At 46.6% G+C, this 27,163-nt stretch overlaps 1 protein-coding gene and 1 long non-coding RNA gene across 4 annotated transcripts in view; both read right to left on the reverse strand.

Moving 5' to 3' along the window:
- Positions 1 to 15,495, reverse strand: part of SCN3B (sodium voltage-gated channel beta subunit 3) — a 26,888-nt gene extending 11,393 nt beyond the window's left edge. The window contains exons 1-2 of one of the 3 annotated variants that reach the window (XR_014558249.1): positions 15,090 to 15,495; positions 878 to 2,659 (exon numbers count right to left, since the gene is read on the reverse strand). Coding sequence is in view for 1 of the 3 variants with exons in the window: in XM_083714158.1 (XP_083570284.1) it covers positions 878 to 935 (58 nt within the window). In the remaining 2 variants the exon portion in view is untranslated. The remainder of the gene's footprint in view (positions 1 to 877; positions 2,660 to 15,089) is intronic. The other 2 variants (XM_083714158.1, XM_083714159.1) reach the window with 2 other exon arrangements.
- A 7,445-nt stretch (positions 15,496 to 22,940) lies between these two features.
- Positions 22,941 to 26,942, reverse strand: LOC310832417. The gene is made up of 3 exons (XR_014558282.1): positions 26,676 to 26,942; positions 25,983 to 26,067; positions 22,941 to 23,300 (listed from the first exon to the last, which is right to left on the reverse strand). It is a non-coding gene; the product is annotated as an uncharacterized lncRNA (long non-coding RNA).
- Positions 26,943 to 27,163: the final 221 nt, after the last annotated feature.

A 27,163-nucleotide genomic window follows, 5' to 3' on the forward strand; every position in this document is an offset into this window, starting at 1 on the left:
TGACACTTCCAACACCTGTTTATCCATTTTTACAGGCTTAATTCCCAGCTGTTCCTCTGTTGCCTTGGGATCTACAGTTTAACTGGGCGGTCTGACAAGGGACAAATCCACAGTCTAAGGGGTTGTTTCTCTGTAAGGCTTTTCAGACAAACTGCTGTGTTCTAAGATACAGCATGGAATCCAAAGTCTTGGCTGAATACTGCTGGATTCACTATTGCAGCTGTATTTTGGAGGTAAAATGTAAAAAGAAGAAGAAATGGTTGGAAGCCCCTTGAAAACATCTTTGAAACTCAGTTTTGACATGGGAATTTAAAGGTACTTGGGCTGTTGCCTCCTTTTCTAAAGACTCCCTAGAGAGAAAGCAAGCTCCAAGTTTAATTCCCAGCATCTCCACCAGCCAAGCAGAGCTGGAAGAAACTCCTTGCCTGAAACCTTGGGACAATATTGATTTAGATAGACCAACGATCTGACTGGTAGAAGGCAGCTCCCTAAGGCCCTCCTTGGGGTGGGGTGGGGGGAAGGAAAGTTAATATGAAAGTCATTGCAATTTGCAACCAATTTTCCTCCGGCTTCACTCGATATCGTGCACGTGCAGATCCAAGTGCACGAGGCCCATGGTTGCGCTTTGACTCTGTCCAACCGGGAAACAACCACAACCCTCCCCTTACTTAATTAAAGTGGTGCACAATAGCTCGCCATGGCAACCCTTCTCTCTCTCGAGGAGCTGCTCAGGCCCCCGGGGCAACTCGGCAATTAATGACTTCATAGAGGACCTTCTCAGGGATCCTAACCACTGAAACGGAACCCCTCTCTCTGGCTGTCTCACAAATACACACGTTTCACATGGTTTCCTAGACCGCAGGCGGGAAGCACCTACCGCAAAGGACCACCACCAGCAGGGAAGAGGCGGCGGCCACCTTCGTTAGCGCAGCCATGGCTCCTGGAAAGGCAGACTCGGCTGGGTCTCCTTTCTCCACCAGATCTAGTAGCTTAGTCGCCGCGCAACTGGATCCGGGCGGGAGGAGGCGCTGGGCTGGAACCGACCGATGGGAGCAGTCGGGCCAGGAGGAGGCAGGGATCAGGGAGGGCAAAGGTGCACCGTTCAAAGTCCCTTCTTGGAGCTCCTCCTCTAGCAAGGCTTTTCAGCACCAGGGAGAGAGTCCGCGGGTCGCCGCCCTCTTTGGACAGCTCCGCGCTGGAGGAGGCGCTGGGCTGGAACTCGCCGATGGGAGCAGACGGGGTTCCCGGAGGGCAGCGGCGCACTTTTAACTGACGCGGCTCCTGCGTAGAAGGTTTCAGCACCACGGACAGCTCCTGCGGGTCTCTGCCCTCTTTGGACAGCTCCGCGCCGGGCGGACAGGGTCGGGGTTACCTGGCGAGGGCGCCAGCGCCGGCTGACCCTTCCCAGCTGTGGGCATCACCAGCCCCTTGGAGGCGCCTGCGCTGCCCTGCCCCCGCCTGTGCTCAGCCCAACGGTTCGGGGGAAGGGAGGCGAGCGACGGAGGACAGCAGAGCTCTTTAGAGAGCCGCTGGGCCCGTTTCCTACAGCCCCGCGGCGCGAAGGGAGACGGGGAGAGGCCCGAGATGGAGGGGCTCCGCAGCCACCAACCCTCGCCGTCGCCACCCTCGCCGCCACCTCCAGCTCCGAGCCTCCCCACAGGAACAATGCATCTCAAGCCGTGTGCTGGAGCCCAACCTCCTGCGCCGGCTCTGCGTGGCTGGGACGGCTTGTGCCCGCCTTACGAGAGCGCGAGGGTGGGTGGAGGAGGAGGAGGAGGAGGAGGAGTGCCGCCGCCTCCCTTCTCCGAGCCGTGCCTGGATTGGGAACAGCCCCTCAGGACAAGCATGCGCAGACCTCTCTTTGGCAGAAGCAGGCGTCCCCCTCCCATCAGGAGAGCGAGACTCCCTTTTCCCGAAGAATTGGGGGTGGGTGGGGCGTTTCCTGCCTCTTTCCAAGCCAGCTGCTCCCAGAGCCTCTTCACATCTACACCACCCTTTCAGGGGTGTGCGTGGGGGTGGGGAAGGAACCATGTGCCACCTTTATTTTCTTGGATAAAAGGTGGGATATAAATCCAGCCAATCCATCACTAATTTAAATGTGCTTTAAATGTATGGTGTGGACGTAGCCAAATCCAAGGTTCACTTTCTCTGCTGAAATCTTTCATAAGCAAACAGCAGCAGGCAAAATGGAAAAAAAAAATACCCTTTTCTGGAACAAAATGAGTCTGGCAAGGAGAGCAAAAGAGAAAGAGAGGGAGGCTGAAGGGGCTGCTGCCTCCAGAGCCCCCAAAGTGCTCATCATCCTAAATGATTTCCATGCAATCTGATGGGATGTTCTTCAGTGTTTGAGTGTCAGTGCCTGGCATCCTACCAGTGTTCCTTGGCAGGGGAGCCATGCTTCTCTGCTGTGGTTTCCTAAAGGTGGTAGCTAGTCTGGAGTGGCAGCAGTGGCCTGTAACAAGTCCATGTGACGGCCATTGGGAAAGCTCCAAAGGTCACTCTTGCAGCTGGAAATGCTGAGAAAGCCTCTGTTCTCATAGAGCCGGCTTGTGCCCAAAGGGTTTAGTGGCAGGAGCTGGCTGGGTCTTTTCCATCTGGAGAGGAGCCACAATTCCCATCACACGCTTCTCCAACACTGCAGGGCAGTCTGTGGTCAAAGCTGCATGGATTTAGAAGGAGGGGATGCTCATTAGATCAAGCCAGGGTAGACGGGGATATACTGACAGATTGCTGGTTGATTTGCAGTAAATTGGCAAGGACTGCAGACTCTCAGTTGTTTAACAGCAACAGGAACTAAATGACCTGCTCCCACCCAATTGCATTGCTGGAATGAAGAAAGATGTTGATGCTGCTTGTGGTTATGAAGGTGGCGAAAGTGGAGTGGGCATTTTGTGTGCTCAGTTCAGTTTTAGTACCCAAATCATATTCCTGGGCTCAGAACTATTTAATTTGTTAGTAAGTGTTTATCTTTTGCATCCAGCTTCAGCTGATGGATTTGGCTTGGGGGGAGGGAGGGATCCCAGTAAAAAAACACACACAAAGAAAAGCCAACCAAAGCCATTAGATGATTTTGCAACCATGTATTTCAACCCCCCCCCCCTGCTTTCATAGAAGTAGAAAGTTCCCACCGCCTTGTCTCTGGCAACAAGAAAGTGCAGGAAGGGCCACTGGATGGCTGGCCTCCAAACTAGACCTGGCCAAGAGAGAGGGCTATTCTCAGAAACCCTAAGCATACCCAGCTGTCGTGTCTCTTTAAGCCGAGCCTACACATCAAAAGCAGTTCTCAGAATAAATGTATTATGCCGTAAATGTTACTCCCTTCCCTGGAAAGCAGTTGCTGCTATCTGAAGCAAGCAGGCTAGAAAACAGAGTTATATCCCTGCCTGGGATTGGCTTTTAGAAGGCATCAATCAGCTCTACATGCCTGTCCTCAATGCAATTTCCACTTCTTTCGTACCTGGTTGTGTTTGTGGGCTTCATTGCATCTCAAGGCACATATTTACATAAGAGCAGATATGTGCCAAATACAAGGGATCATGTTTGCTTAAACAACACATTTTGAATTAATGTTACATGGTACCCTGTTCTTCGGTTATGTAAGAAAAAAGGCACATCTCCCTGAACATCTGCCAGGGGTGCCATAATTACTTGGTTGAATGCTGCCTGCTGATCCTGAATACATTGTCCATGATGGCTGGGACTGATGGGAGTTGTATTCCTCAAGAACTTGGAGGGCCGCAGGTTCCTCATCTTCTTAAGCCCTTTCAACTCTGTCATTCTATTAGTATTATTTACAAATTCTTAATCATTTTATGCATACCAATTACGTTTTTTTAAAAAAAACACTTCCATTTTTTTCTTCCCTTGGAGATATCATCAAAACTAAATAAAGCCTGGGAAACATGTGATCATCTATTTATTTGTTTTTTCTCTTGGAGTCATCTGCATTTTGTGTGCAGTTCACCTCATATAATCTATCCTGGGCCTAGTGGGTGGATATTGCTCAGCACTGCTTTATATAGATCTTCAGAATCTGTTAAATCAAGAGGCTTGCACTCTTGTCTGACAGCCATATGCTCACAGAAGCACTGTGAAGTCATGTCTGTTTGCAGCAGGCCAGGTTCCTGTCAGGAAATGCAAGCCCCTGGATGTGAGAGAGGATGTGGGCCAGCAGAGAGCATTCATCACAGAGCAGGAGCCATTAAGGAAAGACAGGCTGTTTTCACCTGTGATTAAGAAAGAACCTGGATGGAACACTCTGACTCAACTCCTATAAATGGCCTACTTTCGCTCTCAGGAACATGGCAAATTTTGGCTCTCTGGAGTAAACCGTTCTGTCCCCAAGGCCAAGGTATGGTGAGTCTGTGGGTGCCAGGCAAGAATATGTTTCCTGTTCAAATTGTTCATGGCAAACGGAGTCCAGTAGGAGTTGTTTGTCTGTCTTACACCACCATTCCAAAAGGTGCCCAGTCATTGTGAACAAGCAGTGATGCTTTGGAGGGTCCTTTGACAATAACTTATTCATGATCCACCTTCAGTGAGTCCACCTTCTGACCACCATTATAATCAGATCCACCTCTTCCTGGCCACCACAGTTTTCTGGGCCTGAGCAAGAGGCAGGGCAAGAAGCAGCCATTTATTTATGTACAGCATTTATCATTACATATCTACCCTCCTTTCATCTTAGAAGGCATACATGGCTCTCCCCCACCTCTCCATTTTATCCTCATGACTGCCCTGTGAGGTACGTTAGGACACTGGACTAGATGGGCTGCTGGTTTTCTTATGTTTCTATGTGCAGATTTTTTGTTGTTGGCTGATTCTCACTGTTTTAACACAGTGATCGCACTTGCTTTCATTCCATCTGACTGACATTCTGTGAAGAAAGAGCCAGAAGCTGTCATTAAAGTCATTGCTATCCACTCCCCATTTCCTCCAGCCTTCTGTATGCTCATTAAGCAAGTGCTCTTTTGCAGGAGAAAGTTTTTTCCCCACCCCACCAAAGGGGCAAGAGGTCCCTGTATGGCTGGTGAAGGCTCAGCCCTCTTTGGTCTTTCAGCCAGAGATAGCACACACACACACACACACACACACACACACACACACACACAGCGCACTGGAAACATTGATGAATATGAATTGTGAATGCTACAGAGAGCGGAACCGCTCTCTGTGCAGGGGTTGCTATGGGAACACCATCCCAGCCAGGGCAACACAGGCACACAACACACACACACACACACACACACACGGTCTGACACTTCTGTAGCAGAAGAAGAAGAGGGGGATGATCAAAGATGCCCAACATTTCTGCCTTCAACAATTCCTCTGATTTCTCTGTGATGCCTTATTATAGGCTAGAATCAAGAAAGAAAACCTGAGCAGGGATGCCTGGGCCTCATGCACTTACTGGCAGATGGCTTCCCTGCCAACCATTAGAACAATTGCAGAAATGCCATTCATTGTGCGAAGAGAAATATTAGCCATGCCTTGCCACTCCTGGCTGCCAGGGGGTTGAGAGAGACCCAGATCTATCAGCAGCTGCTCACCATTCATCATGTACTGGTGGGTTACTCTTTCAGCTGCTTAAATCTGGGGATAGGACTGTCCTGAATAGAGTCTGCCTTCTTCAGCAGAGGTCTCCAGGGGGCAAAAAAAGTACAAGGGCTCCAGCAGCAGAAGGGACGCAGTTCAGTGGTGGAGGATCTGCCTTTGCATGTGGAAGCTTAGTCCCTGACAGCAACTCTAGGTAGGGCTGGGAAGAGACCCCTGCCTCAAACCTTCTACTGGTCTGACTCAGTAGAAGGCACTTCCTTATGCTGCTCTGTAGTAGACCAGGGCAAGAGCCCAGTGAGAAAGACAGAGAATAAAGGGGAGGCTACTGTGCCCCACCTTCTTGTTCTTTCCTATATCTTTCCAACAAAAATATTTGCAGATCATTTCCACAAAATAGTGAGGGTGCTTTCATGCTGTGGCTGTTTTCAGGTGGTATTTGGCCACACAGCAGCAAATTCAGGGCACTCTTTTAAAGTTGATTTGTGCAATAAATCAGCATCCCCAAAAGATGGGACTTCTTGTGAGATGATTTGTTTCATGTCACCTCTTCCTTGCCCTTTCTCTAAAGTAAAAAGTCCCAAATGCTGCAACTGTTCCTCATATGGAAGTCACTCCATCATTTTAATTGCCCTTTTCTGAACCTTTTCCAACTCTACAACCAGAACTGTACACAGTATTCCTTCACAACCCCTAGCCTCAGAAAGTTGTGGGTGTTATTTGGAGGCACTCGCTGCCAAAAGAAAGGAAGAGAACTCCATGTTTCTTCTCTGTGTGTCTCTAGACAGATGGACCACTGGGACTTTCTCAGAAATATACAGAGAACAAACACCACATCCCATGCTTTGAGGAACAGTTCCATATGAAGCCATCTGTTAGCATGGCTGATCTTAGCCCATTCTTCCACCTATGGAGACTACAGGTCCTTGAAGGACCTAGTGGTGGTTATCACACAAAGAACCATTACCTCTGTAGTGCTTTATCAGTGCAGCTCTGCATTTCCATCTATAGAGGGTGCATGAAGACTCAGCAGGTGGCGCTGTCTCTTCTATGAAGCTTCCTTTGTCTGGCAGGATGGCTACAAAGTTATGTAGTGAGCCTGATGTGAGTCATCAATAGTGCTCAGGTCAGGGCAGGTCTTATACCTTTCAAATTTCAGTGGTGCCCTGTGCAAGGCCAAAATTCAATACACACACCCCACTTCTTGTATTTTCTTCTGTGCATGCTCTACAGCACCCCTCTCAGTGTGATGTCCAGTGTGAGGAAACTCCTCTAAATCTGCCTCTGCTTATGTAGCCATCAGCATCATGTGAAAATATGCCTAAAGATTGCCAGGCAAAGTGAGCACATTGAAAACCCAGGTACAATGAAACATACAAACGGAAAGCCTCTGCCCCACCAATGAAAAAAGCATCACTTTCCAGCTCACTTACCAACAACCAGTCTGAACAGAAATACCTTTCAGAGTCACAGCCTCTGCACTAATCCAGGAATTTGCCTTCCTAGCACAATATTTTCTTTACCCAAATAGCCAGTGTGGGTCCTCTGATTCATAACAGGAGAACCCTGCACTCAGGGGGGTCAGGGACTGTAATTCTCCAGCCCATGCAGTGGCCCCTTGTGTCTCCATCTCCATAGGGAGAAGAAGCTCCTATTGAAGCAAATTGGGACTCCCCCCAAGGGCAATAGCAGGAGTAGAGGAGGGAAAATCTGGAAATCTGGGGGACTAGATTCAGAACTGGGGCCCCCAGATAGGCTATTTTTGGAAGAATGAAAGAAAATCTTACATTCAAGAGAATACAAAAAAATTCCAAAATACTGTGACATTTCTTTGTAGGGGAGCTGCTGCAGTCCCTTGATCATTTTGGTTGTGCTTGACTGATTTAACCCATCAGCATCTAGATACCCTACTGTACCAAAAAAGGTGAGTTTTTTTAACCCGGTATTGAAAAGGTTGGATTGAGACACACTTCAGTGAAGAGGTAATTTCACAGGCAGGGAGGAGACACCCCCTAAAAAGATCATTCATTGACAATTCCAGGAATTCAGAACTGCCAGATCTCCTATCGATGAGGAAATGCCACTTATTTTCTCTAAGTATTGTGTGAGAAATGTGCTTCATTGGTTCCTTAGAGATATTAAATTTAACAAAAGATGGGAACAGAGAGATGGCAACAGAAATGATAGCAGAAGGCAGTGTGTGAGAGAGATCATAGGCTCAATTTGTGCTTCAGGTAAAGAACGTGATGGGGAGTGGGGATCAGAGATAAATTGAACTCTTCAAAAACATGAAAGATTCAGATTCCAACGTGGGATGAAATCCACCCATAAGTATTATAGTAAACAGAAAAGACAAGAGGAGACAATAACAGCAAACCCAAAATCAATGTTCATGGTAAACTAACGATTCCTAGCAGCCCATTACAACCTGGAAATGCTTCAGTGCAAGTGAAATGCAGCATTTAGCCACACAGAGGCAGCAAGGAGCAGCATGAAAGGATTCCTACGGGCAACCATGGGTCTCATGCCATTGTCAGGAAGAATGCGGCAACAAAAGGACAACCTCTGGTCTTTTAGCAACAATTCTCAAAGGTTTAAGGTACCCTTCTTCTGGGCATGTTTTTTTAATGAGACTGGACTAATAAGACAAGCATTTCCTGATAGCAGCAAAAGTTTGTGCATCTAATGAGTGCTGAAACGAGTTTTTTTAAAGTGATCCCTCTTTGGGAAATTCTAACCTGAGAATGTGATGTGCTTTTGCAGCACCGACTTCTAAACATGTTTATAAAGGTTACAGCAGCTACTCTGAGAGCTAGTCTGGAAGATTCATGCATGCAAGGAGGGAGGGGCTCATGGCTTACTTACCATTTGGCTCAAGCAGATTTTTAACTACTCCAGAGTGTTTAAAATCCCACCAACAGCTGGCTTGAAACACTTATTAAGAACTTAAGAGCCACCTGCTGGATCAGGCCAAAGGCCCATCTAGTCCAGCATCATGTCCTCTCAGTGGCCAACTAGATACCTGTGGGAAGCCTGCAAACAGGACCTGAGTGCAACACAACGTTCTCCCCACCTCTGATTCCCAGCCACTGGCCTTCAGAGATATGCTGCCTCCAGCAGTGGTGGGAGAACACAGCCCTTGTGGCTGGTCGCCACTGATCAGTGTATCCTCCACAAACTTGTCTAAACCCAGTAGTGGGCAGTGGGATGGGGTGACACTAACCTCACAGCAGCTCACCTGGGTGACACTGGGGCAAGGCAGGAGTGAGACTAGGATTTTGCAGGTGCACAAGTGGAGCCCATGTGGCACACCTGCCAGTGTGTCTTGACAGCCACACCCATGTCAGAGCCCTCCCATGTCCCCTTGAGGTGCAGTGTTGGGAGCGGGTCTCAGCAGATCTGCCCCATCATACTGACTGCAGCTGGATATTAAAGCAGTCCAAGTTGGTGGCCATCACTGCATCCCAAGTGACTAAATTCCAAAGGTTAAGTGCAAGATGTGTGAAGAAGTCCATCCTTTGGTCTTTCCTGGATCTCCCAGGGGTCAGGTCTTCCTACATAGACTACGAAGGAAGTCCACCCAAGCTAGCCACTGCAGGTATGAAATCGGCTGAAATCATAGAATCATGGGATGGTAGAGTTGGAAGGGACCAGAGGATGATCTAGTTCAACTCCTTGCAATGCAGGAATCTTTCAACCAACACGGTGCTCGAACCCATGACCTTGAGATTAAGAGTCTCATGCTTTACTGACTGAGCTATCCCTCCACCTACCTGTTAGGATTCTTGCTCCATGTTTGCAGTCATGGGATTGTTGTCTATCACATGACGGTGTACGTTTTCATTCCACAGAGTGGGAAGTGATGGAGACAGGATGTTTTGGTATTACTGTGTTCCGTGAAGTGGGACTATTGTCCTTTGTTCTTTCTCTTTGCTGTATGATGAGAAAGAGGAAGGAGCTAAAGCAGAATGCTCTGAGTGTATTATATGTAAATAAACGTCGATTAGCCAAAATGCTGTGCTACTGAGTTCTGTTACGCAAACTGAGAATGCTCTGCGTATCCCTAAGCGTGCTGATGCTTCTTGGTATCAGTCGTTGTGTTGTTCAGGCTGAATAAAGCTTTTGAAGCTCCTGAATGAAAGACCAGGAGGGAGAGAACATGCCAGTGGGGCATGTCTCTCTACCAGGGTCCTACACATGAGTGTAGGACGATCCTAACACCACCTACCCCTTCCACAGCTGACAATGGACTCTCTTCATATTACCTTCAGTTTGGGTAGATGTTTTCTTCCTCTTCCCCCTCCCCGAACTCTACATTAATCCAGGGCTTCAGAACATCTGCTGCTTCACCAGTTCCAAGGAGCCCCAAGGATCCGAAAAACCCTCTCATAGGAGTGTTGAAGTCATGGTTGGGAGAGGGGGGGACCAGCTCCTACTGACTGCTGCCAAGATCTCAGTTCTCTCCTGACTCTAACAATTGCTAACCACATTTTCAACTGGCTTATTGACCACTGGGCCCTCTCTCTAATACACAGTCAGCTCCCATTACATTCTGCTAAAGGTGATGCATTACAAATAGACAGATCACAGATTCTGCGCACACTGACTATTGCTGGAGCGTTAAATATTGGGGTTGAAAAAAATGACTGTAAAACAGATAAGTGGGATATGGTCAGAAAAATCTGGGAGTGGTTAAATTTGGTTCAGTGAAGATAGATGCTGAAGAGCAGAGAGAATCATCAGGTGCAATTAGATAATTGGTGCCTGTTAACAGCTTATGGAAAAAGAGAACTGGAAATAACAGTGTTGGAATGGGTGACCTATTTTTTTCAAAGATATAATTTGCAAAGTGGGGAAATCTCATAGGTATAAAAAGGGGGGGGGAATGCATCCTTCCCCTTCTTAGCTGTTTTGATGTTAAAACAAAGGTATGTGTGGAATTGTTACTATTTGGTAATGTTATAAGCAAATCTATTTTTGTTTGTATGTATTTTTTATTATATATATATATATATATATATTTGCTTTCGTAGATTTTCACGGGTACAGGAATGCAGGTTTTGGTGTCCTCGGGTGTCTTCCCGTGTAAAAGTTGGGGTGTCTAGGCGACGTTTCGACGAGGTCTCACTCGTCATCTTCAGGCTGGTGCTTTCGGCTTCTTGTTACTGGAACAGAGCGGGATCTCAATGTTTGAGTTCCTATAAATACTGTAGAGGGGGTGTGGTGTCTAGCCTCCAATGTTCTGGGCAGAGAGGAAGTTCCCAGGCTAGTGTGCCTTTTCTTCTTTTGTTCCTTAATTACTTGAGAGATACCTTGAGTGATTTCTTGAGTGATATCCTGAGTACCACTTAGGTGGGTCATTAGGTGTGGATTAGTTGCTAAAGTCTTATATCAAGGGCACTACAGATAAAATTAGCAAAATCCTCCATAAACACAATATCAAAACAGCCTTTTGCACCAACCAAAAAATAGCCAATATCCTCAGAAACCCCAAGGATAAAATCCAGTTGGAAAACCAAGGGATCTATGAAATACCCTGCAAAGTCTGCCCAGCCACGTACATTGGACAAACAAACAGACGAATAAATGCACGTATCGCAGAACACAAGAATGCCGTCAAAAAAGAAGAAAAAACTTCCTCTCTTTTCCAACACATGAAAGAAACAGGACACGAAATTAATTTTGCAGATTCCAAATTGCTCTTTAACACGGAACATCACCACAAGAGAATAATCATGGAAGCCATCGAGATAGAGAAACACCCTCACAACATGAACAAGCGTGACGACACATCCCGCTTGCCAGACATCTGGAAATTAGCCCTCCCCACAAAAACTGACACCAGATCCAGAGGCACACAGAACGCCAACACCAATCAACCACACCAGACCCAAACCCAGACCCTCTCCACAGATGAATTACTGACACCATCCAGTAGCCAATCCATGGTGGCACCTCCGGATGCTGCACCCCCCTGCAATCCCTACACAGATCTGGCTGACACAAGCCACAAAACCACAGCTCGCCCCTATACACGAAGCCAAGCCAAAGCACAACTAAGTGCAATACAGCCATCTTCTCAGGAAAACTCTTCACAAAGTTCAAGAGGTCAAGACACAAAGACTTTAGCAACTAATCCACACCTAATGACCCACCTAAGTGGTACTCAGGATATCACTCAAGAAATCACTCAAGGTATCTCTCAAGTAATTAAGGAACAAAAGAAGAAAAGGCACACTAGCCTGGGAACTTCCTCTCTGCCCAGAACATTGGAGGCTAGACACCACACCCCCTCTACAGTATTTATAGGAACTCAAACATTGAGATCCCGCTCTGTTCCAGTAACAAGAAGCCGAAAGCACCAGCCTGAAGATGACGAGTGAGACCTCGTCGAAACGTCGCCTAGACACCCCAACTTTTACACGGGAAGACACCCGAGGACACCAAAACCTGCATATATATATATATATATATATATATATATATATATATCCACATTAACTTTAACTTAACCATACAATGCACAACAGCTTAAATAGGTAAAGGGACCCCTAACCATTAGGTCCAGTCGTGGCTGACTCTGGGGTTGTGGTGCTCATCTCGCTTTATTGGCCGAGGGAGCCGGCGTACAGCTTCCGGGTCATGTGGCCAGCATGACTAAGCCGCTTCTGGCGAACCAGAGCAGCACATGGAAACACCATTTACCTTCCTGCCGGAGCAGTACTTATTTATCTACTTGCACTTTGACATGCTTTCAAACTGCTAGGTTGGCAGGAGCAGGGACCGAGCAACGGGAGCTCACCCCGTCGCGGGGATTCAACCCGCCGACCTTCTGATTGGCAAGCACTAGGCTCTGTGGTTTAACCCACAGCACCACCCGCGTCCCTATGAACCATACAATGCACAACAGCTTTCTACATGTTAAATGAGAAAATACACAATCAGGCTAAATACATTCATTTAGCAACCACCATCAGGGGCTGCAGATACCCGAGACACCTTCTTGCATTATGTGGCTGATCAGCCTGCTGTAATACAACTGCCACTTCTACATAATTTTGGGAGGGTTGGATTTATTGTGCGATGAAATTATTTTTTCAAAATAAATTTAAATGCCACTGTTTGGGATAGCTTAGTCAGTAGAGCATGAGACTCTTAATCTCAGAGTTGTGGGTTCGAGCTCCACGCTGGGAGAAAGATCCCTGCATTGTAGGGGGTTGAACCTGTAGATGACCCTCGTGGTCCCTTCCAACTCTATGATTCCCTGATTACACAGACATACAAATACCAATACCCATTTGAGGGTATTGGAGAGCGACGCCTAGGACTTGCTGATCAGAAGTTTGGTGGTTCGAATCCCCACAACGGGGTGAGCTCCCATTGCTCGGTCCCTGCTTCTGCCAACCTAGCAGTTCTAAAGCACCTCAAAGTGCAAGTAGATAAATAGGTACTTCTCCGGTGGGAAGGTAAACAGCGTTTCCGTGTGCTGTTCTGGTTCGCCAGAAGCGGCTTAGTCATGCTGGCCACATGACCCGGAAGCTGGCTCCCTCGGCCAATAAAGCAAGATGAGCGCCGCAACCCCAGAGTCGGCCATGACTGGACCTAATGGTCAGGGGTCCCTTTACCTTTACCCTTACCCATTTTTCTCCCTTCTCCACTGCCCTCTCACACCACCCCAGCCTATTCTGCAGGCTCTCACCTTTCACTGCTCTTGTGTCTCCCCTTGTTATCACCTTCCCACCCCCCACTGCCCTTTTATTTCTCCCGGCCATTGCTCAGGTCCCCCATCTCTCCCTTTCCCCTCTGGACTCTGACCTGTTGTGATTCTTTCTGCCTTCCCTCCTTCCATTATCCCACAGACCCAATAACTTAGTCTCTCCCCCACCCTTCTCTTACTGCCCTCACTCACCTCCAGCCACACCCCTCACTTTCTTCTTTTGTTTACAGTCATACCTCGGGTTACAGATGCTTCAGGTTGCATTTTTTTTCCGGGTTATGGACCTGCCGAAATCCAAAAATACCAGAATGGGTTACTTCCGGGTTTCAGGGGTTGCGCATGTGCTGAAGTGCTAAATCGTGCTTTGCGCATGCACAGAAGCACCGAATCACAACCCGTGAGTGCATAGATGTGCCACTGCTGGTTATGAACACTGCAGGTTGTGAACGTGCATCTCGCACGGATCACGTTCGCAACCCGAGCGTCCACTGTATTTGTTTGTTTTTAAATATTTGCACCCCTCTCTCCAGCCAAAAAGGCTCCCAGAGCAGCTTACAAACAATCAAAACAAGACAGCCTCTACCCTCAGGCTTACAATCTGAAACAAGACAACACATGAGGGAAAAGGAACTGGGAGGGAAGAGGAAAATCAAAACTCAAGCACCACTTTCTAAACAGTTGTCTAAACAGTTTTCTAAAGAGTTGTTTCAGGGGCAGGCAGTGGAGCTGGGCTTCTGGCAAAGCTGATGGAATGAGTCTTCTGCTTCCCATCTTTCCCACTGAGGCAGTCTGAGGGAATGGCTGTTCCCAGGTGAAGGTGGAGGGAGAGCTGATTACATATCCGTAACCAAGGGGAAAAGAACTCCCATTTTCACAAAAAAGCACACTTCATAGCCCCCCTGATGACTCTAGCAGGCAATATACAAATCAATTTGGACTTAAATATGACAAGCCCAGTCTAGAGCTGGAAGAAGCCAAGGGGAGGAAAGAGGCACATCTAACAAATACTGAAATATCTGGGGATGGGGAAGGAACTCGATTCAGATTGCATTTAAAGGTGAATCTATCAAATTCACTCTTGCAAAACAACATGAGAATTGAAAAACTGTCATCCTTCAAAATTCACGCTTCTCTGACTAACGTTTACACAAATGAATATATTAGGGTGTGCATAGAAATGACTATATTAGTGAAAACAATATGCACACAATTGCACTATATTAAAAGCAATTGCCTGCAAAAAAAAAAAAATGTGTACACTGGTGACCACTGCAATTAGGTGAAATTTGCAGTAAAATCCTGATGAATTTTCATGAGGATTCTCCTCGGCCCCCCTCCAAAAAAACCCAAATTGCTGCAGAAATGTGGAAAACTTTAGATTGGAGAAATAATGAGAAAGTGAGAAAAGCAAAATTGACAGAGCCTCCCACTCTTGACAAAACATTCCATCCCTAACAGCACAGGATAAAAAGGGACATCATATCTCTTTCCCACCCCCTCATGGCAAACCAGCCCCAGAGGCGAATTTAGGGGAGCACAACCAGCTTGGGTACACTGGGCACAGAGCCTTGGGGATGTTGCAGAAGACTCTATCACTATTATGTAGAATTGAGCATGAGAGGTGGAGGGAAGCTGAATTTTGGGGTTGCACAGGGCGCCACTGAAATTTGAGGCCCCAAGGACTTCCACTGCCAACCGGCTACTGCAAAGTCAGAAAAAAGAAGCCCATGCCTACTGTCATGCCTACTGGTGGCTGCATACAAGCAGCAGGCAAGGGCAGAGGCCCAAAGCGGGCAAAGCAAATGGATATGGCTCTTACCTTTGTATGGTAGGTGATGTCCCAGCCATGCAAAAGGCAATGAGGCTTCTCCATGCAAATCTCTCCATCCACACAAGCAAGAGGCACCACCCTGGTGAAAGGACACCTTCTAGATATGCAAAAGCACTCGAGGAGGGAGCTACTGAGAGGCGTGGCTTGGGGAGATGGGGGTGTGGCTTGGGGAAGAGTGGGCGTGGCCTGGGAGTAGGTCCTGAGGGTCAGTCAGAGAAGGCTAGAGGGCCAATTTCAGGCCCCTTCCTGAAACTGAGGATTCCCACCTGTAGGCTAGATGAGCAAATATCTCACCTAGCCAGCTTACAAATACACAGTGAGAAGCATATCTATACCTATATAATTTCAGGCTTAGTGTCATTACCCTCTTCCTGTCTCCCAGTTGTTCTTTTCGCAACCTGTATTTGCTAGGAAGATGCTTGGTCTCCTGTCCCACTGCCTGGGGAAGATGCTTTGTAATTGCATTAAAAATAGATTGCAGGCTGCGTACATTTACTGAGCAGCACGAGCCACACCTTTCAACAACGAGGCCGGCCAGCCATGTAAAACATTGTCTTTGGCTACAGTTAGGCAACTTGACACGCTGTAGGGAGTGAATCATTCGCTGCTGATATCCAAAAGCCCTTTGTTTCCTTGAATGAAATTATCCACTTCTCTCTCCCCACACCCACCCTTTCCCTGGTCTCATGCGCAACATTTATTTAGGGCTGATAGTGGGGCAAGATCTTCCTTTGTGGCAGATAAGTGGAATTCAGACGTGACGCTGCTTCCAGCATTTGCAAGGTATAAACAGGATGGAGATTTTTTAAGTGACTCATGACTGGCAGCCATCGATTTTGGAGGGCACAGGCAGGACAGTCAACGGTATTTAGGTCATTAGTCCAGATCAAATGCATTTAGCAGGAATAGACGACCGTTCTTATTTGTTGGCATTATGTGGCCTACATTGTTTTGGGTCAGTAGGTTCTGCTGGGGCAAGGAAGCATTTGTCATTTACCCTCAGTGAAGCAAGGGGTTAGGGAGACTTATTTAAGCCAAGGGCTGCAGTCTCTCAGGGAGAACCTTCTGGAGGGTCACACGACAGCGTGGGCAGGGCTAGAGGAAAAATGGGTGAAGTAATAGGTGTGAGGTGACGCGGGTGGCGCTGTGGGTTAAACCACTGAGCCTAGGGCTTGCTGATCAGAAGGTTGGCAGTTTGAATCCCCGCGACGGGGTGAGTTCCCATTGTTTGGTCCCTGCTCCTGCCAACCTAGCAGTGCGAAAGCACGTCAAAGTGCAAGTAGATAAATAGGTATCGCTCCGGCAGGAAGGTAAAAGGCGTTTCCGTGCGCTGCTCTGGTTCACCAGAAGCAGCTTAGTCATGCTGGCCACATGACCCGGAAGCTGTACGCCGGCTCCGTTGGCCAATAAAGCGAGATGAGCGCCGCAACCCCAGAGTCGGCCATGGCTGGACCTAATGGTCAGGGGTCCCTTTACTTTTACCTAATGGGTGTGAATTTCCTCTTCCTCCTCCTCCTTCTCATTCTTAGCCAAGTAAGATTGTCTTCCATAAACATAGTCTTAGTGAGTCCATAAGTGACTGTGAAGGCCAATTCTGGATCCACACGTTCTTCCACATTGGGGACATAGGTTTCCAGGTAGGAGTTGATCATGGTGAGGGTTTGCCGAGAGTGCCTTCCTCTTAGCATGTCCTGAGTTTGAGTGTCTTCAAAGCCCATAACACCTTTGGTAAAGGCTGCTCTCCAATTGGAGCGCTCACTGCATGTGAATTTCCTCTGTATGCTTCTGTTTACACACCTCCATCCAAGTAAACATTAGGCCGTTTAACTGCTTAGACACATTTCAGCAGATCTGGTGAGGGGGCATGACCTAGGAAGACTTCTGAGGGGCAGCTATAGGGGCCCTGGAGAGCTGCAATTGGCCCACACAGGGGAATTTCCCCACCTCTAAGCTACAGCAATGAACCAAGGTTACATGGAATTCTCTTGTTGCAGTAAAACCCTTACTAGGCTTTAATTAACTTTTGCAAATGACAAAACAGTTATTATAATTGAATAAGTTAATACCAAGAAATGGGAAACATCTAAAGAAGGCAGTTAAGGAAAGAAAAGAATAACTCAAATTGAGGTGGTGGACAGAAGTCAACACAAAAGGCTAGAGTGCTTAGGTCTGATAATTCAGAATAATAATTATGGGTTATTGGTGGAGGAAAAGATATTTAGTTATTATGTATTTTTTATTCTTAGTTTTAGTTTTAATTTTGGATGGAATTTATCTGTGTATGTATGTAAAGCAAAACTCAATATTAATTATTTTTTAAAAAGAGAAAAATAATTCCCTTGGGAAAGTTCACTCCATGCTCTTGACTTATCTTGAAATTCTGAAGACGTTTTTCTTGAATGGCAACCATTAAAATTGGTCCTACTTTTGACCAAACCTGGGTGGTGCTTTCTTGGTCTGTTTTAAAACTGGCACAGCAGTGGCTAACTTGGGCAGATCAATGATGCCAAGCTAGCTATCAGAACTAATATAATCTTGAAGGGCTTTGCCTGATGCACCTCAGTGAAAATTCTTAAATAGATGGAACACATTTTATTCAGTGTCGAGCGAGAGACCAGAAAATGTGGGGATGAGACAAAGCAGTCAGTTGCAATGCTCCCATGAAGGACATTGTTTGCTGAGGCACAGCCGTGACCTTACATAAGGTGCAAGGCAAGCTGTCAGTCTAATGGGATCAAGGCACGGGCATGTCTGCCTGTCAGTACCTGCTCCTTTAAGTGGCATTGGCTTCCTGCAATTCATTCATTGCCAGATGCTCAAACAATATCCCTACACACGTCTTTCCCCTCTTGCTAAATACATAATTGAGGAAGGAAAATGATTAGGAAACCTAAAAAAAATCATGAGAGGAACGAACAAGCATTGAGATCATCTTCTGAGACCCTCCTTTGTGTGCCTCCTCCTTGAGAAGTCCAGAGGGTGGCAACATGAGAACAGGGCCTTCTCTGCAGTGGCTCCCCGTCTGTGGAATGCTCTTCCCAGGGAAGTTCGCCTGGCGCCTTCATTATACAACTTTAGGTGACAGGCAAAAACGTTCCTTTTTAGCCAGGTCTTTGGTTGATCTGATTTACATCCTATGACCTTTCAAAATGTGGGGTTTTTTTTGGCGGGGGCTATTGGGTTGTTTTTTATTTTTATTATGTGGTCTTATATCTGGATTTTGTTCTGTGGGCCACCCTGGGACCCCCAGGTATGGGGGAGTGTATAAATTAAACAAACAAATAGATAACTTGTATTAGTTATTATATATTCATATATTTTCTGTATTTTGGAAAGTGAGGACAGTTTGTCCATTGTTGTTGTTGCTGTTGTTGTTTTTTACCCACCCTTTACTCCAAGGTCCCAGGGCAGGTTACAACGATTTAAATTACAACATTAAGAAAAATTATTAAAACAACTGAGGGCTCATCCACACTTTTTTGCTTGATCCACATTTTGATCATAGCCTGTATCAATTAGTTTCTTTTTGTTCCATGGCTGTGCCTTGTGAAAATTCAAAAATCAGTGAAAATGCTCAATTAGTTCTTTATCAGAAAAGCAGAAAATCTGAAAAGAGATTTTGCTCAACCAACCTTCAATTCAGTGGATAAGATCATTTTTTTTTTTTGCAAGGCACAGCTGCAGAACTAGGAGAAAAGCCCTCGTATCCAGTAGAATTAACTGATCAAAATACGGATTGTAGGACGAGTCCCTACAATTACAGAAATAAGATGGGTGCTGAAAATATGCACCTTCCCTTCAAAGCAGGGGGCTGATCCAGCAGAAGCAGTCAATGAATTGCTTTTCATAGAATAGCACCACACACTAGGACCCTCGTACCTACGGGACCACCCCTCCTGGTATGCCCCACGGAGGACCTTAAGGTCCACAAATAACAACACTTTGGAGGTCCCAAGCCGCAAGGCCTTTTAAGTACTGGCCCTGACTTGGTGGAACGCTCTGTCACAAGAGACCAGGGCCCTGCTGGACTTGACATCTTTCCGCAGGGCCTGCAAGACAGAGCTGTTCCACCTGGTCTTTGGTTTGGACTCAGACTGGCCCTTATGTTTCCCTCCCCTTGTGGCTTTGATTTATGGGCTACTACTCAAATGAGGCTTTATTTTAAATTGTATTTTAACCTGTATTTTAATAAACTGGTTTTTTGTGTGTGTCTGTTTGTTTGCCCCCCCCCCCATTATGTTTTATTGCAATTTTATTGGTGTTAGCCACCCTGAGCCTGTCTCTGGCCAGGGAGTAAAAGTAAAGGTAAAGGGACCCCTGACCATTAGGTCCAGTCGTGACCGACTCTGGGGTTGCGGCGCTCATCTCACTTTATTGGCCAAGGGAGCTGGCGTACAGCTTCCGGGTCATGTGGCAAGCATGACGAAGCCGCTTCTGGTGAACCAGAGCAGCGCACGGAAATGCCATTTACCTTCCCGCCGGAGCGGTACCTATTTATCTACTTGCACTTTGACGTGCTTTCGAACTGCTAGGTTGGCAAGAGCAGGGACCGAGCAATGGGAGCTCACCCCATCACGGGGATTCAAACCGCCAACCTTCTGATCAGCAAGTCCTAGGCTCTGTGGTTTAACCCACAGCGCCACCTGCGTCCCTAGGCCAGGGAGAGCGGGCTATAAATAAATAAATTATTATTATTATTATTATTATTATTATTATTATTATTATTAATAATAATTATTATTATCATGTAATAGAAACATAGAGTTACAAGGGACCCAAGGGTCATCTAGTCCACCCCAAATCAGTGGTCAAGTAGTGAGCATTATTTTTGGCTGGTGCCTGGGTGATGGACTGCTGCTTTGTGCATCCCATCTGGAGGCAACCAGATGCAAAGGAGGAGGTCAGGGCGTCTGCACCTCGAGGGTTGTCCTGCAGGGAGGATGCTGGCTGATGCAGCGTGCCAGGTGAGTGCGATAAAAAAAAACAGCCCTTTGCTGAAACTCCCTGTGGCTGTCCTCTGCACCTCACCACCCTGATCCACAGCTCAAGGAGCAGCAGCAGCCTGGTAGCCTGGGAGGAAAGCCTGGGAAAGTGTAGGCTGTGCTGAGAATAAGGCCAGGATAGCCAGGACACTGCAAAGCAGGAAGGGAGATCAGCTGCTCCCCTTTGTCCCACTAGCAGCAGATCCCACTATTAGCCTTGGCACAGGAAAGGGAGGCTTGGAAAAGAAGAATGCTTTTTCCTGCCGAAAGGAGGCCAATCTGGGCCTGGTTTCAGCTGGCATTTCCGATTGCAGCAGCAGCAGCAGCAGCAGCCCCGAATGCAATGTTCCCAAGCCCAGCCCTGCAGCAATCAAGTTCTTGCCTCACGTGTGACCTCCTTTTCTTTTTTCCAGGGTGAAGATCCTTGGGGAGGGGCAAGAATGGTAAGCCGGCACACACAGCTCCCCTGATCAGCTTCCCAGCACGTTGCAATTAGGTGATTGCAGCCGGCAGGCTGGATCATGCGCCTTTCACGTGCCTCACAGCAGCCCTCTTGGAATGGGAAAACAGGTGCTAAGTGGGGCACCCACTTAGAGGCGAGATGTGGAGGAAGAGGAGAGGGCAAGGAATGTATCATTATTGGGATATATTGTTTTCCTGCTCACATCCCTCTCTCAGGTGGAGAATGCTCACTTCCCCAACCAGTTCCCTCCCCTGATTTTGCAATTAGCACCAGAGGGGAAAGGGACAGGATGGGAACAGTACAGTGGTACCTCGGGTTAAGTACCGGTACTTAATTCGTTCTGGAGGTCCATTGTTCTTAACCTGAAACTGTTCTTAACCTGAAGCACCACTTTAGCTAATGGGGCCTCCTGCTGCGGCCGCGCTGCCGGAGCACGATTTCTGTTCTCATCCTGAAGCAAAGTTCTTAACCTGAAGCACTATTTCTGGGTTAGCGGAGTCTGTAACCTGAAGCGTATGTAACCTGAGGTACCACTGTATTGCAGATGGGTCCCAGAATAGCAGAAGCAGGCAGAGTTTCTGTTAGCGTTGGGTGGAAGCATGCAGCATGTGAGCGAGCCGTCAGTGGTGGCCAAACTTGGCCCCCCAGCTGTTTTTGGACTACAACTCCCATCATCCCTAGCTAACAGGACCAGTGGTCAGGATGATGGGAACTGTAGTCCCAAAACAGCTGGAGGGCTGAGTTTGGCCACCACTGCGCTAGGTGAATGGGTGGACAGCATTGGTGGAAGCATATGCCTGGGGAGAGTCCTGACTCCATAGAGCCTGCCTCGTGGGGAGAAGTCAGTACATTGAATTCAGGGGAACTCCACTATTGGCTACCCATCTTGGGCTGCAAGAAATGTGACATCTTGTGATTTTCTGAGGGTTGTAACCCTATTTACTTTCAAAAATATGCCAAGGACTAATGCTGCAGGCATTAATTCTATTATACGTTCTTATGGTTTTTTTTTTTTTAAATGCTATGGTCAGTTTACTAATTGACTGAAGCTGCAGCAGGACAAGGTCTTGTGAAGTAGTCGTACCTTGTTTGTCGAATGGCTTGGTACTCTTACGTTTTGGCTCCCGGACGCCGCAAACCTGGAAGTGAGTGTTCCGGTTTGCAAATGTTCTTTGTAACCCAAATGTCCAACGCTGCTTCCGAGGCTTCCGATTGGCTGCAGGAAGCTCCTGTAGCCAATCGGAAGCCGTGCCTTGGTTTTCAAACATTTTCGGAAGTCAAACGGACTTCTGGAATAGATTCCGTTTGAGAACTGAGGTACAACTGTAGAAGACTTCACTTCCAAGGCAGCAAAGACAAGCCTTTTTCAATGTGCAGTGAAGGAAGGCAAGGCAGTGGTCCTCAAATTCCCACCCAGTCTACAACTGGCCCCTCGTTTTCACCTGTGAAGTGTTGGATCCCCCTTGTTGCTTCACAGTGACCTGGCGTTGTTCTGGGTCTGTTCAAAGGAGGGCATGCCTCATCCAACCTTTCCCCTCATGTATAGATTTGTGGAGGCTGGCATTTGCTATTTATGAACATGCTGACACCAGAGAACTTTAAATATAGGCCAACTAGTCATGCTATTGTGATAAGAAAGCAGCATGCATTCTCACTCTCCCTTCCCTTCCTGAAACACACACAATGCTTGGCTGCATGGACATGACAATGGTAACAAAGATGCAAACCTCCATCCTTGCCCACTTCAGAAATTCCCTTAGACAGTCCCTTGGCATTTGTTGCACCATCGGATTGTTCAAGGATGTGCACAGCCTTCACTTCCCTCCTGAGTGACCTACATATCAGACCCAAACAAATTAAGAGCTGACTAATAGTCTCGTTGACCGTAGGAGGTTGACTTGGTTATTTTGGGCTTAAGAAATTGTCCTTGTCTGCTTCCTGATGGGTGAACCTAAATGAGCTGCAGGCAATATAGGCTCAGTAAGAAATACATACAACACTTGAAATGAGCTCTGTAGTCCATGGCAATATAGAAGTGGATTGTCAGGGAATGGGGTGGTGTCTCTCACATATTCTGAGGGTTTTTTTTCCAGGCTTATGCCTGTGGGGTGAAATCACGCTCCTTGTTTGTTTCAATCGAGCCAGGGCTTTCCCATCAAAGAAATAATTAAAAAAAGAGAAAATTGCAAAAAAAAAAGAAAAGAAAAGAAAAAGAAAAAGTAAAGGAAGAAGAAAAACAGGTTTGCTGAGTTACAGTCATGGAAGTTGAATCAGCTGCGTTTGTGTGGAGCCTTAGAAGTGCACAAGGGTTTATGACATTCTGCAAACTTATTTAAAAAGTCAAGTTTATTTCTACAAAACAATACAATATAAAACATAAAAAGGAGAGAGAAATAAATGACAAGAGCAATTGTAATATACTGAGACTTCCCCAAAGAATAAAAAGTTCCAGAATTCATGCTACATACATTGCCAAATATCTATAACTGCCAGTGCTCTCTGGTTCTGTAAGTCTTTGTTGAGTGCATATGTAATAAAGTTTTGCCAGGCAGTATGAAATGATTGTGGGTTCTTTTTTCCTTACACGACTCAGATTTTCTGTGCTATTTCTTCTGCTTTTGCTGTCCAAATCGTTCTGCACTATGCTGTTAAGTTTAGGCTATCCAGATTTTTCCACTGCCAAGTGATGGCTTGCTTGGCCAGAATTAGCAACTGTGAAATCACTTCCTTCGAACTGATATCCTTTTTAATGTCCTGTAAACAGAGGAAGCAAAAAAAAATTCTGCAGTAAATTCAATATCATAGCCTGTCATACTAATCAGTTTCTTACGTACATAGGACCAAAACTTTCATTTTGGAGTGCATTCGCACTGGAAAGGGACATTCTGGAAGTTCATTAAAAACAAAACAAAAGCCAAGACCATCATTTGATAATCTAAATGGGAAATGCTATAGAAAGATAACATTTAAATCAGGGATGACTAACCTTTGCCAGCCATGTTTAAGGTTAGGCAACTCTCTGAGGGCTACAGATCATGCACATACTCTTACACACCACGCACAGACACTCACCAAACATATAGCAAGCACAAACCCACACACAGGAACATAAGAAGCTGAGTCAGGCTACTGGCCCATCTTGCTCAAGGCTGTCAACACTGACTGGCAGCTGCTTTGCATTCCTAGCCCTACCAGGAGATCCAAGGACTGAATCTGGGACCTTCTCCATGTAGCTCAAATGCTCAACCACTGAGTTACAACATACCATACACATACATACAGGAACATTCTCTCTCACCTCCTCCCACTCTGACCTTCATCCTATCAGAGAGCTAAGAAGTTTAAACCTCTCTTCTGCTCAGTGCTGGGATTCCAACACAGGTCCTCTCCCCACCCATTGAACAGATGATGGATCTGGTGATCATGCAGTGGATCGATTTCTCTCTTCACAAGGCCAGGATCTCATACTGTGCAAAATAAATAAATAGTGTGCACTCCCATGAATAAGACGCACAAGACACAACATGGCATTTGCTCACCCCAAGGTCATGTGGCTCAACTGGTAATATGAGAATCATAAAATCACAAAATTGTCAATTTGGAAGGGACCCCAAGGGTCATCTAATCCAACCCCCTCTAGCACCACCTGAGTTTCCTGTGCATCAATGAAGCTAATCAGTTTAATTTGAGCTTCTGGCTTGGTTTTTCTGACCTGGTATATTAATTTTATTTCCTGGTTGTGATGTGCAGTCCGTACTGTTGTAAGGGTTGCATTTGCTTTTGTTCCCTGGGTAGACCCTTGACCTCAGGATGGTGCATAATAACAGTGGATTTCTTGTAGGGGACAGGGGCGAGGAACATCAGAGAATTCTGATGAAAACGGAAGTGGAAATATCCAAAGTTCACTTACTGTATTTGTCCTCATGTCCAGAATGGAAATCAGTCCAGCAAATATGATCAGTATTTGCTGTTGCTTTTAGTCTGCAAGCAGTGCACAATCGGTCACATCCGCCCACCCCATCATTTGAATAGCATTTCCTTTGAACTGAAATGAGTGGGGTGGAACAATGTAACAGCAATATAACTTACATAATTTATGTAATCACGCAAGAGGGGTAATTTCCACCACAGTTGACAGAGAGACAAACAACGTGGTTTTGGCAAAAGGGGAACTGCAGCGGAATGGAAACCTTGCTGCATGCGGCTCATGCGGGGCAGAATGGAAAGTGATGCCCTCCTTACATCCCTAGGAGGGACTGGCTTCTCCAGCTGTGGGAAGAAGGGGATAGCTGAAAAATGATGGAGCTCAGATCCGAGGCCCAAAGGTGACCGCGATGGGTAGGCTCATGGGTAGCCTGGCCCCATTCTGAAGGTGCACACGGGGAAGACCAAGGCTCAGTGGCAGAACATTTGCTTTCCAGGCGGGATCTGGTCCCAAGTCTTATCTCCAATGGCATCTCCAGGTAGGGCTGGGAGAAATCTCCCCCAGGAAACACTAGAGAGCTGCTAGCAGTCAGGGTAGACAATTCTGAGTCAGATGGACCAATTGATCTGACTTGGTATAAAAACTAATACTTCTTGTATTCACATGCCATATTTGAAAATGATGGGGGAATGCATGTACAGTTGTACCTCAGGTTACATACGCTTCAGGTTACAGACTCCGCTAACCCAGAAATAGTGCTTCAGGTTAAGAACTTCTCTTCAGGATGAGAACAGAAATCGTGCAGTAGCAGTGCAGTGGCAGCAAGAAGCCCCATTAGCTAAAGTGGTGCTTCAGGTTAAGAACAGTTTCAGGTTAAGTACGGACCTCCGGAACGAATTAAGTACTTAACCCAAGGTACCACTGTATATACCACAGTCATGGGAATGAAAACAGCAACTACATTTGAGCTGGTGTGGTGTAGCAGTTAGAGTAGGGGTCAGCAACCTTTTTCAGCCATGAGCCAGTCCACTGTCCCTCAGACCATGTAGTGGGCCGGACTATATTTTGAAAAAAAATATGAATGAATTCCTATGTCCCACAAATAACCCAGAGATGCATTTTAAATAAAAGCACACATTCTACTCATTTTAAAACATGCTGATTCCCGGACCATCTGCGGGCTGGATTGAGAAGGTGATTGGGCTGCGTCCTGCCCACGGGCCTTAGGTTGCCTACCCCTGAGTTAGAGCATGGGACTAGGACTTGGGAATCCAGGGTTCTGGCCCTTGCTCAGCCACGAAGCTCACTGAGCGACCTTGGGCCAGCCACCGCCTCTCTCCCTAACCTACTTTGCAAGGTTGTTGTGGGGATTAAATTGGGGGAGGCAGAGCCACGTATGCCAGCTTGAGCTCCTTGGAGGAAAAGGTAGGATGTAATTCAGATAGATAGCTAGATCAAGCAAAACAAACAAACAAAACAATAAACTTAGCAAAACATTGCAGCTTTTTTACCCTGTCCATTGCCTGCGAAGACCAGCCACCCACAGGAAATCCTTGCCATGCTTCCAGGAGAAGTCTAGCTTTGGAGAGGGATTGCCTTCATGGAAGAGGAACACAGAACAATGTCTATAGACATTCTCTCAACTTCAGCAAGCCAGGATTTAATCCACGATAATCTGAATCTTTCAAAGAGTATAATCCAATGATTATATACTGTGCGCGTGCACACACACACACGATTCTTACGACACCTTATAAAACCGACTATTAGGACATGGCACTGGTCAAACAATATTCTAATCAATACACAAGGCACGAGGTGGGAAGACAAACAATACTGGGTGGAGTGAGGAAATGACCAGACAAAGCATCTTCCAAGGATAGGAAGCTGGATGAGCATAACGCAAGGGGAAATCCTAAGCGCAAAACCTGACCCCATTATAAGGTCGGAGAACGTTTTGAAATCTCATGCTGGAAGATCAAGGCTGAGGCTCTGCCTTTAAAGGAAGGACTAATTTATTATTTAAATGTACCCAGTCACTTTCCTTGGAGAAATCTGCCTTGAGGTTCTGGATCAGACCTCCATGCTCATCCATGCACCAGTGATCGCTAGGCATCTTCAGCATGTTTACATCAGCTGTGGATCACATCCCTACACCATCACCACTGTAGATGCAAATCGTGAGTTCCAGGAACCAAGCTCACCCTTCCCATCTTGCTGGCTGGGGCTGATGGGAATTGGTGTCCAACAACACCTGGAGGGCCGCAGGTTCCCCACCCTGGTTTACAGGAAGCACTTAGAAATTCTCTGAAGGACCTGACCTCCTTCTGGCTCTGTTCTGCCACTCTGCGGAGAACAAATTCATGAGCCTGATTCCTGGAGCTAACAATTGGCACCTGCACTGGGAATGCCATAGTGACGCAATCCATAACTAATAACTTCATCATACAGGTTTCTGTGTCAGTAAGAAAACCAATGCCCATGTTTATATAGTACTCTGGGCACCTAGTTTAATTCTGAGACTGTTGTTCCAAAGAGAGAGAGAGAGAGAGAGAATGAATTTGCCATATGCTGAGACAGACAACCATTGGTTTCCAAGAGGATCACATGGTCTCGCCTTCTTGGCTCCACCAGGTTCTAGCCAATGGTTCACCCTGCTATGTTTATCTCCAGATTCAATGCACAGTATGTG

Source organism: Podarcis gaigeae (genome assembly GCF_964106915.1).
Source record: "Podarcis gaigeae genome assembly, chromosome: 15".
Lineage (NCBI taxonomy): Eukaryota > Metazoa > Chordata > Lepidosauria > Squamata > Lacertidae > Podarcis > Podarcis gaigeae.